The 11,598-nt window shown below is 37.1% G+C and overlaps 1 protein-coding gene and 1 non-coding gene across 2 annotated transcripts; both read left to right on the top strand.

The window, feature by feature from the left end:
• Positions 1 to 537: 537 nt before the first annotated feature.
• On the top strand, positions 538 to 2,171 carry LOC120291707 (MDIS1-interacting receptor like kinase 2-like). The gene is made up of 2 exons (XM_039309402.1): positions 538 to 2,085; positions 2,142 to 2,171. The coding sequence occupies exons 1-2, from the start codon at positions 538 to 540 to the stop codon at positions 2,169 to 2,171; spliced, it is 1,578 nt and encodes a 525-aa protein (XP_039165336.1).
• A 96-nt stretch (positions 2,172 to 2,267) lies between these two features.
• Positions 2,268 to 3,443, top strand: LOC104456642. Its single transcript, XR_005550034.1, has 3 exons — positions 2,268 to 2,415; positions 2,547 to 2,985; positions 3,091 to 3,443. It is a non-coding gene; the product is annotated as an uncharacterized LOC104456642 (transcript).
• Positions 3,444 to 11,598: the final 8,155 nt, after the last annotated feature.

Below are 11,598 nucleotides of genomic sequence, written 5' to 3'. Positions count from 1 at the left end.
TTATTGAGCAATCTCACCTATCTCGACCTCTCTATCAATCGATTCATGGGGAAAATACCGCCGGAGATCAGCCATCTAACTAGACTAACAATCCTGCACCTGGTTTCCAATGAGTTAAATGGCTCCATTCCCCAAGAAATCGGGCAATTGCATTTGCTCACTGAGGTCGCGCTGTATTCGAATCAGTTGAATGGACCCATACCTTCCTCATTAGGTAATTTGAGCAAATTGGCTACATTGTATGTCTACAACAACTCCCTTTCCGGTTATATTCCTCCTGAAATGGGAAGTATGACAAATCTGGAAGTGCTCCACATGGACACCAACCTCCTCACAGGACCGATTCCTTCCACTTTGGGGAACTTAACCAAATTGATAGAGCTACACCTATTTGCTAATGAGCTTCTTTTGGTTCCATCCCACTGGAGCTAGGAAAATCGAATCTTCTTAGCGAGTTGTGCCTTAATGATAATAATCTTATCGGTTCAATCCCACCAACATTAGGAAATTTGACAGAACTCGCCCTTCTTTATCTCTATGGTAACCAGCTTTCGGGGGCAAATTCCTGATGAGATAGGTAATCTCCACGCTATGCTTGACTTAGAGTTGAGTACAAACCAGCTCACTGGTCCAATTCCTTCTTCTCTGGGTAACTTGACCAACCTGGGATCTTTGTTCCTCCGCCAAAATCACCTTTCTAGTTCAATTCCTGAATCCTTAGGTGATCTAGTGAACTTGACGGTGCTGCAATTGGATACCAACCAATTAAACGGCTCCTTACCAGAAAACTTATGCCGAGGTGGGTTGCTCCAAAACCTTACAGTGAGTCACAATAACTTAACTGGTTCTATCCCTAAAAGCTTGAGAAATTGCACAAGCCTAGTCAGAGTACGCCTAGAGGAAAACCAGCTCACTGGAAACATATCAAAGACCTTTGGTGTCTACCCCAAATTGGACTTTATCGACATGAGTTTCAACAAGTTCTTTGGAGAAATCTCAACAAACTGGGGAAGTTGCACACGCTTAACTAATCTAAGAATTGCTGGAAATAACATCACTGGTAGCTTGCCTCCTGAGATTGGGAATGCGACTCGATTTGGTGAAATTGATCTTTCTTTCAATGGTTTACTTGGTGAGGTCCCAAAAGAATTTGGAAAATTGACTTCTTTGGTGAATTTAAATCTAAGCAAAAACCGACTTTCTGGCCAAATAAGTCCCGAGATTGTATCATTACCTGGTCTTCAAAAATTGGATTTGTCCAACAATAGATTAAGCATGTCTATCCCGCAGGCTATAGGGTTTTCTTCAAACTTGGTCTTCTTGAATCTAAGTAACAACCAGTTGAGCCAAGATATTCCGAGGCAATTAGGGATGTTGATTCACCTATCCGAGCTAGACTTGAGTCATAACTTGTTAAGTGGTGGGATCCCAGTTGAATTCAACAAGCTTCAAAGCTTAGTGAAACTTGACCTTTCACACAATAATCTTTCTGGCCTCATATACGAGACTTTCAAGGATATGCGAGGTTTGATGGAGGTGGACATCTCTTATAACAAGTTTGAGGGTCCCATCCCCAACACCACGTCATTCCAAAATGCAACAAAAGAAGCGTTTCAAGGCAATAATGGATTGTGTGGAAATGTTGAAGGACTTGAGCCCTGTGACCAAGCATTGGTGGATAGGGAAAGCTCTCCGGTGGGAGGTAGAGTGTTTCTTATTGTGTTCCCTCTGCTAGGAGCGGTTCTTTTGTTTATTTTCTTTGGAATATTCTTCATTTTCCGTAGAAAAAAGCTCCATCCAAGAGTGGAACTAGCACCCAAGACAATTGAAGTCTTTTCTCTATCAAAGTACGATGGAATGATTTCATATAAAGACATCATGGAAGCCACCGGGGCTTTTAATGAGATTTTCTATATTGGAAGGGGAGGCTATGGAAGTGTCTTCAAGGCCAAATTAAGATCTGGTGATATAGTAGCTGTAAAGAAGCTCCATCAAACGGCTGATAGTGGGCAAACAGATCAAAAGGAATTTTTGAATGAGATTAGGGCATTGACGGAAATTCAACACTGCAATATTGTGAAACTTGTGGGCTTTTGTTCGCATCCACAACACTCATTCTTGGTGTATGAGTACTTTGACAGAGGAAGCTTGTCTACAATCTTGAGCAATGAAGAAGAAGCTAAAGAGTTGGACTGGAACAAGAGGGTGAATATAGTAAAAGGCGTGGCTCATGCTTTATCTTATATGCACCATGATTGTATTCTCCAATCGTTCATCGAGATATTTCGAGTAACAACATTTTGCTTGATTCGGAGTACGAGGCACACGTTTCTGAATTTGGCACAGCTAAGCTTCTTAAGCTGGACACATCAAACTGGAGCGCAGTCGTTGGCACATATGGTTACGTAGCTCCAGGTTAATTTCTAAAATCAACTCATGATCCGATGGTTTAGCTAAAGTAATGCCTTTGTACTAACATATATAAATATATATATATATATATATATATATATATATATATATATATATATATCTCCTTTGTGCAGAGCTTGCTTACACAATGAAGGTGACGGAGAAATGCGACGTGTATAGCTTTGGAATAGTGGCCATCGAGGTGATCAAAGGAAGACATCCAGGTGATAGCCTTTCATCTTTATTAGCTCTGGTCGACATGGAGATCTCGGTAGTTTTAAAGAATATATTGGATTCACGCCTGCCAACGCCCACGCCAGGCATTGAGGATGAACTTCTGACCATCCTAAAGTTTGCAGTCGCTTGCATATCTGCTAATCCCCAACTCAGGCCGTCGATGGAAATGATTTCTGATGCGCTATCTGCTCGTTCAACCCTTTTCGATGGAGTTAAAAAATCACAGAAGCCCACAGATCCTGTGAGAGATGCAACAAATTCAAGCCGTGAACTGGATCAATTTGTAGAAGATATCGTCTGATAAACGATTTTACTCCGTCAACCACATGCAGGAAGGTCTGGTCTCTAACGAAAAACACGTTTAAACTAATAAATTAAGTTTCGAGCTTTTTTCTAATTTATTGTTTCGCTCACTATTTTGTGAACTTGATTTGCATTTAGGAGAAATATTTTGACCGGAAACAGAGTTACGTGTTTAGCGCGCACCAGCATGAGGATGAGGACTACGTGTCCTTCATGCCCAAGTAAGCATAGAACTGCCTTTTCTTTTGGAAGGAGCAAAACCTGAAGTTACTAGCATCTAGTTTCATTTGTAGAGAGAACAGCTGAACTCGAGACATTTCAAACTGTTTATGTATCTAGTATTATTCAGACTAGTGTCGTCGCAGCAAATGCTATATATCCATGTCTAGTTAGAGTTAGAAAATATGGCTTTCGAGTCAGTGTAAAGTTGCTTATGTATCCAGTGTTATCATCTCGAGAGCAAAATAGTCGCAGTGGAATATTTATATTAAGTCTCTGAAATCTTGTCCTTTGTTACTCCTTTTATAAGGTTCATTGTGGATTTGTGTTGATATAAAATCCTCCGACAAGCAGAAAGAGTTTCAATCATGCATCTTTTCAGAGTTCGTTCAATCAGAAACTAAATGTTCTAATGGCGGCTATCAACCGTGTTTATTAAATGTTATTAAGCTGTGTGAGATAATATTTCAACACACCCTCTTGCGTAAACACACTTATGGAGAAGAAATAGCACTGGTTCCAATATCATGTAAAAGTGCTTAAACTAGGAAGATCATTGATCATCATTTTATCTCTAGTTGAGATTCTATAGTACAATGCTTTGTCTCATAAGGATTGCAAGTTTTATTGTGTTACTACCTTATACTTCAAGAGCGTGAAGGCAAAGTAGTTTAAAGGTAGTCATAATGCTTCTAGCTCCCCAAGTTACTACCTTATACTTCTAGAGCGTGAAAATGGACTAGCACGATTTAAATCTCTCAAGTTACTGGCATCTAGTTTCAAGATAGTCATAATGCTTCTAGCTCCCCAGCCATTTTCACGGTCTTAGGTCACTCCACCAAGTGCACTTCTTAATTGATAATGAACCTAGAGGTTCCATCCAACCAGAGTTAGGGAATTTGAAATTTCTTCAATGGTAGAGCCTTTACAATAATAATCTCATGACCTTGCCATTTTTAGGCAACTTGGCAGAACTTACCCTTTGGTTTCTCTCTCGGGTAACCAGCTTTTTCCAAATGAGATGGAAAACCTCTAGGCTTGACTAAGAGTGGAGCGACAATTAGCTGTCCAGTTCCTTCTTCTTTCGGCAATGTGATAGACCAGAAATATGTATTCCTCTACTAGACAGCTAGGGCTATGACATTAACTCCTCGAACAAGAACTAACTTGCCAGAGGAGAAAAACAACAGGGAAACGCTTACCAATCATATGCAAAAGGCGTATTCCAGCTTTGATTTAATGTTTTCCGACCAACCGCCGAGATTCCCCCTCCCCTTTTTTTCATTTTTTTCTCGGCTCCTCAAGGCTCTGCTTTCTCCTTTCTCTTCTATGTAAGAATGCAACAGCAAGAAGAGGGAGAAGGTTCTTGAAGCTAATTTGGGCTGAAGAAGTATACTGGGCTGGGCCTCTCTTGTTTATTTGAAATTCTCTTTCCTTAAGCTCATATTTTATAATAACGTTACTGAATGTTCTTATTTCAAAGTATTATTGACAAAACTCGTAATTGTCTTGAAATGCCAATTTTAGATACTTGACCGAACCTTACGACTCGATTAGATCCGAGTAATTTCAAGATCTCAATTCGCAATAGGTATCTTCATTTAACAAGTATGGTAAGGGTACATCTTGACAAAAGAAAGAAAAAAATGAAAAAAAGTCACCAAAAACCCCAAAATATATACCCACCATAATATGTTTACTCTAAACTTTTTTGCAACACCAAAAAATCTCAAACTTGTAATTTAAGTATTGATTACAGTTCTCTCTACCCTTGTAGGATTGGTAGTCTCTTAAGTATATCTTGTGTTTTTCCAATAATATTGATGATTGTACTGACTTTTAGATTGTTGGATGAGGTTCGATCCAATTGCAAATGAGTTTGACTCAAATTGACCCATTTAACTTATACAATTCCATCTTTACATAATACAATTTTAACAATCTACACACAACTCCACTGAACTTAACTCATACTTAATACAATTAGGTTTCAATTCTCAGTAAATTTTTCCCTTGGTTATGGAAAATAGCATATTGAAAGAAATAACCAATTAAAAAAAAGTCCATCACTTTCTTGCGGCCATTAGTTTTTTCAATCAAATTAAGGCAATGGTACTCACTATTTTGATTTATTACAAAAATAGTAAATGCAATAAACTAAAGAAAAATTAATCGCTTTGCTTATAAATAAAGGAAAATTAGTTCTTATTATGTGTAGATTCTATGATGTGTCAAGGATATGGTCCAGCATAATGGAAACGAAAAGATGTGAACTTAGAGTACATCAAAGGCTACGCATAGAGATGGTAGCGAATAAGATCCTATGATAAAGTTCGTGGCCAATATCTAGAGATGTGTTTTGTGGCCATGGTATGCAAAAATCTCTATGGCAAGACCAAACCTTGCGTAATCTTGTCAAGGCCGATGTACTGAATATTGTAATTTCCCTAAATGTTCACAATTTGATGAATTTGTGTTTTCATCATTAATGCCTATGAATCTTTGTTTGATCTTTATGCATCTTAATGCTTAGTGTATTACTTTAAGTTGAGAAGTATGTCGGACGAGATATAAGATTAGCCCACTCACACGGTAATCGCCTATTTACTTGTGTGATAAATAGAGATGAGACCTTTTAAAGCTTATTATATAGGTGATAATCAGAGCTCAAGCTTAAAACACGTATGCCGCCTTAACTAGGTGTTAAGATGAGGATATAATACTTACTATGTCCGAAAGTAAAATACCCCCACATGCTTTACTTTATCTCGTCTAAGATGCCGGATGTGAGTTCCGATGAATTTTGTGAATGAGTAGATACGTGAACTTAAGTTAGACATTGGGTATATCTGAACTATCATCTGTATGGTATAAAAAGGTGTAGACATACGCTTCATGGGAAAGGAGTTAATACCGTAATACGTATTTTATACTACGTATGCATGAGACGACTAATAAGAGTGGCAAAGTTTGATCTCAACTTTTATGTCGTGTGAGACTCTTGAGGAAGAGAGTTCCTCAATTTCTTAGTCCCCTCATGACTCTTACTTATTCTCAAGATTTCTATTTAGTGTTTGCTATCTTAGGATGTTGCCAATGGTCATGAGTGATTCGATCTAATGGGGCATTTCTAGAAAAGCAAGCTGGACTGAAATTGAGAGTTTGAAGGAAAGAGGAAGATCGATTTTGGAGAATCACATTGTAATTTTGTATTCACGGTTAACCAATTATGATTGTCTTTGTGATAATCATAATTGTGAATACAATATATATATCATTGTTTAAAAGAGATCAAGAGAGATATAAATGTAATCAATCGATCTAGTGTACGCATACTAAATCTACTCAGGATGTGATGCCCATTATGAGCTGCTATATATTCCTACGAGATGTATGGCAACGAGCTCAAAGTATGCTGGTCGCACGGATTATTCACCGGTATGAATGTTGAAGAGAGGAAAAGATGATTATGTTCGGGCCACCATGTTAAGTGAGAGTCTATGATGGATTTTTCTCTGATGGGGATGAGTAGGGCCTGTCCGCCCATGTTGGTTTTGGACCACCATGTGCGAGTGGGAGATGATGGATTTATGAGGTGGGCCCAAAAAGGCCCGGCCCACGGGAATAGGGCCCGTGGATGGGGGAAGGTATAAAAGGGAGGAGAGAGAGAGAGAGAAGATACCCTTTGGCACATTCCAACGTGACGTTCTCTCCCACTCTCCTCCAAAAGAAGAAAACGCTTAAGGCGTCCCGTCTTCCCTTCAAGGCAAATTGGCATCATCGGATCAGAATTTTTTCCTCTATCTTCGACATTGGTGTTTAATCTCGTGGCTAACAAGGTACGCTCGACCGTGGTGTGCTTTACAATCGGTGATATGTGTTATTCCTGGGCTTCGTCTTCCGCATTGATTTAGGGTTCGATTAAGTGTCGAATCCGGTTTTCGGGATCCGTCATTCCCAACAATGGATATGTTGGCTACTCTACATGTGGATAATTGAAGTGGGTTCTTTGCTTGTTGAGCTAGTGAATTGGACTACAACGCCACGAAATTGGCATTTTCAGGGGATTTGTGTTGCTTTAGAGATGGGTTTGCGCAGTTTTGGAGATGAGTTTGCCTTTCTTTGTGGTCACAGTCGGCAAAAAAATTATTTTCTCTTTAACCTAACCGTTGTTAATCTAGGATAGGTAGTTTTAGGAGTTCCGTGGTGTGTTTGTATAATGCTTAAACTTGCGAAGTTTATGCATTTGTCATGTATGTGAGTTTCCTTTTTGAATGGTGTGAGATTAAGCGGAGATATTTCACCCAAAGAAAAACCTCTAAGATGCTTCCTTAGAGGTGAATACGGAAATTGTAGAGAAAGGTCCAAGAGGAAGAAAATACTTTATTTCTTAAGTAAATGTTTCCTTTTCTTAGGCGAGCATTTGTTGTTAGTAATGGATTCAAATAGGGTCAGCATAATTTCAGGGTGGTCAAGTAAGGCTCCTTCAGCCTTGCTTTTATCGAGTGTGAAATTAAGCTTTTAAATGTCTTTCTTTATCAAATGTTTCTACTATGGGCTGGTGTATATTATCATTGTAATTGTTTTATGTGCAAGACAATGGAAAGACATTTATAATAGACGTGGTGGCACTATCCTATTTGTATTAATTGGATCGATGCCAATAAACTGTTGAAACATTAACCTATAAGCCTTCTTTCTAATTTGATTCCATGGAGCTCACTTATAGATATTTGGATCCTTGACGAAAACACAAAAAATGTATATATTCGCTGGGACGAAGTTGTGACCAAAGGGTATTCTAGCATCTGCATAGATGTATGGTACATTAGCCATGCAATCCATTGCTCATCCATGATTTCCTACTTTTTTGATGCTTGACAGAATGAGAAAATTTGAAAATAAAATAAAATAGCCATTACTGCACCTTGTAGTGGGTTCACTACTAGTTATTATGAGCAAATAGCTGGGGCATTGATGTAAAGGAATGTTTCTTTTGCTTGCATTATATGGTTGTTTGTACAATCTTATATGAGGATGATTCTCTTTTAATTTTCTTTGTGCATTTTGTTTGATTAATAGTCATAGAATATTATATCGATGTGATATTGACATCAAAGTCTTTGTGCTTGAACTGGTACTTTGATACGGCTCATTTGATGTTAGACTAGTTAAGGTTAAATGGCTTCTTAAAAAGAGGTTTATATGGCAAAGTAGACTAAGTTTTTGACCAATGAGCTTGTAAGTTTGTTGGTAACAAAGGTAAAAAAGGGAAATTGCACCACCTCTACCTGCAACAAAACAAGTATACCAAATTCAAAAAATAGATGGGACTTCATTTTTAGTATAGTTCAATTGAAGAACATGGTCAACAAAATGAAGAGAGAGTATACTAGTTTCGAAGCTATTGTCACAATCTAGATTTGGATGATATAATATAAACAATATGATTGTTGTGGAAGATCAAAGTATGTGGGAGTCTCACATCAAGGTATCAATTTACTTGGGTCATTTTGTTGTTATTGTAGATGTAAGCTTTGATTATGTTGCTAACATATGTCATTATTGTAAAATTCCAGGATAATAGTGAATGGCCTAAATTCAGGAAGGATGGTTTCCTCAATATTCTAATTTGTGTATCGTGTTTGGTGATACATATGCTACTTTGGAGAGTATGCAACAAGAAATGCAAAAGAAGTGATAGTGTCCATGGAGAGAGATGATAATGGTGGTAACAATGGTGATAGTGGTGATGGTGGTTATGTTCATGCAATAATTGATTCGGAGGAATTTGATGAACATCATATTGATGAGGAAGTCTTTACACCTAATATGACTACTACCTCAGATCATACAAAGCACAAGTAAGATAGGACTCCAAATTCTAGGAAGAGGAGAAAGACTAACACATATGATGTTAGTGGCACTTGCAAAACCATTTAATAAATGATTAAATTCAGGATCGGTCAATCCACAAGTGGCTCTGTGATCTTAGATGCCCTATTACCTATAGACCCCTACTCCATAGGAGCCATGGTTACTGTCCTAAATGGCATGCCTGATTTGGAGCAGAATCTTTACAACAAAGCTGTGAACCAATCATGCCTTAATGCCACTTGGAAAGAGGCTTGCATCATATTGGTACTTGAAAGGAGACGTGGACTTCTTGAATTTCTTTAAGTAGATATTAAGCAGTATGCTATGGATTTATATATTTGGTTTAATTTCACTCTATGACTTATGTATTTGAAATACTTTGGCGTTTTTATGATGCATTTACGAAAAAATTTATGGCTATTGTTGATTATTATTAGATTCCTACCTATATATTGTGTTTATCTTCTTATTTCATGTGATAGCATAAGTAATATGGAGGGGGATGAAAGTAGCATGTATAGTGATCAAGTAGTAACAAGTGAATCGATTAAACTAGATTTTGATGATTTTGATATTGATATACCGATAACATGGTTGTACATTATTGTAGTGGATATGTCTATGCACATGAGAAAACTTATTAGGGATAGCATATTGTTAGGATCCGAATGGATGAGGGAGGTTCTTCATGGACATACATATAGAATATATGAAACTTTTAGAATTGAGAGACATGTTTTCCTTAACCTTTGTGACTTGATTGTGACTTGATGAAGACAAAAGGTTGATTGGAAGATAGTCGATATATACAGATAGATGAACAAATTATGATCTTTTTATTTATGATTTGTCACAAGAACTCGAATAGAAATTTATGCGAGAGATTCCAATGTTCAGGACACTTATTAGCAAGTCATTTACTATAGTGTTAAAAGCAGTTCTCATATTTGTAAAAGAGATTATCATACCACATTCATTTGATGTTATCCTAAATGAGATTCTTATGGATCCCAATCATAAATTTTACTTCAAGGTAGGATTTTCATACATTCATTTACAACATCAGTTTCATTTTGTTGCTAATATTGTACAATACTAGTCTTTGCTAAAACAATACTGCATGGGCGCTATTGATAATACTCATGTTCATGCTTCTATACCTATGTCGAAAGCAAATCTCATTTAGAGGCAGAAAAGGAGTTACCACTTGGAATGGAATGTGTGTATGTTTGTTTGATATGAAATTTACTTTTGTGTATGCTAGTTGGGAAAGGATCTGCCAACAATTGTCAGGTGCTATAAGCAGCACTCGAGACTCCTTTCTTGGAATTTCATCGACCACTATCAAATACTTACTTGTTTTGTAAGAAGTAATTTTCTTTAAAATTGTATTGCATTTACAAATCACAACTAATATATGAATACCTTGTTATAGGCAAATATTATATTGTAGATTTTGGTTATGCATCAACTCCAAGATTCTTAACTTATTTTAAAAGTGAATTGTATCCTCTAAATGATTATAGGGGTAAAGCAAGACGACCAAGAATAGCAAGAGAGTTGTTCAATTATAGACATTCTTCACTGATGAATGTCATTGAGAGATCATTTCCAGCATTAAAAAATCACTTCTTTATTTTGAGACATATGCATGTATTTGCAATTTGAAAGCAAACACATACTGTAATTGCATGTTGTCTATTACATAATTACATCCATAATCAAGATAAGAGGAATAAAAACATTTCCTTATATGAAGATCCAGAGTACCCATTTAGACCTACACAATATGAGGTTATAGGTGATACACTGATCGAAGAGGAAACTAAGGTGAACACGCTTAGAAAAAAATATTGTCAATAAAATGGCAAGGGATCATAAAATGCCGAATATTCCATAAAATCATGTTTTCAACTTTTGTAATGTATTCCTATTATGTTGTATTTAGAGATTTCCTATCTTTGCTTTTGTAATGTGATGTTGTATTTGAGGATTTCCCTTATATGTAATGGTCCTTTATGACAAGCTCCACCACACTTCGTAAATTTCGCTGATTTTGTAAACTTTGCCACAAATTGCTCGATACCCTTCTTTCTGTTTCTTTCTAAAACAACTACACACGGACTAGAATGAACATGCATTGAGCATGTGTGCATTGGATGCATATCGTAGACCGTGGTGGCGATCGACGTGACACACTAGCATGAAGGGGATTGGAATATTTACATGAAAAGGTTCAGCTTTCTATAATCCATAGGGATTTTAGGTCTACCAATGTGCTTATTTATTCATAATTCAAAGCCAAAATTCAAGCACTTGACATGGTTGCTCGCCTTCATTCTACCGAGTTTGGGAACCTTCGGCTATCATGCTCAAGAGTAATGCATCTAGATCTCTTTTTCTATTGTATGGAGACTATTAATGAGTATATTATTTGACCGTAATTGCCTATTGGGTGGATTTGTCTGAAAATTTAGAAAATTCGATATAACAACTCTTACAGTGTATTTAGGTTCCTAAGCATATGAAATTTGTGAGAATGGACATCTC

This window comes from Eucalyptus grandis, chromosome 3, assembly GCF_016545825.1.
Source record: "Eucalyptus grandis isolate ANBG69807.140 chromosome 3, ASM1654582v1, whole genome shotgun sequence".
NCBI lineage: Eukaryota > Viridiplantae > Streptophyta > Magnoliopsida > Myrtales > Myrtaceae > Eucalyptus > Eucalyptus grandis.
The sequence above is the reverse complement of the archived record's forward strand: the minus strand, read 5'-3'. Positions and strand labels throughout refer to the sequence as shown.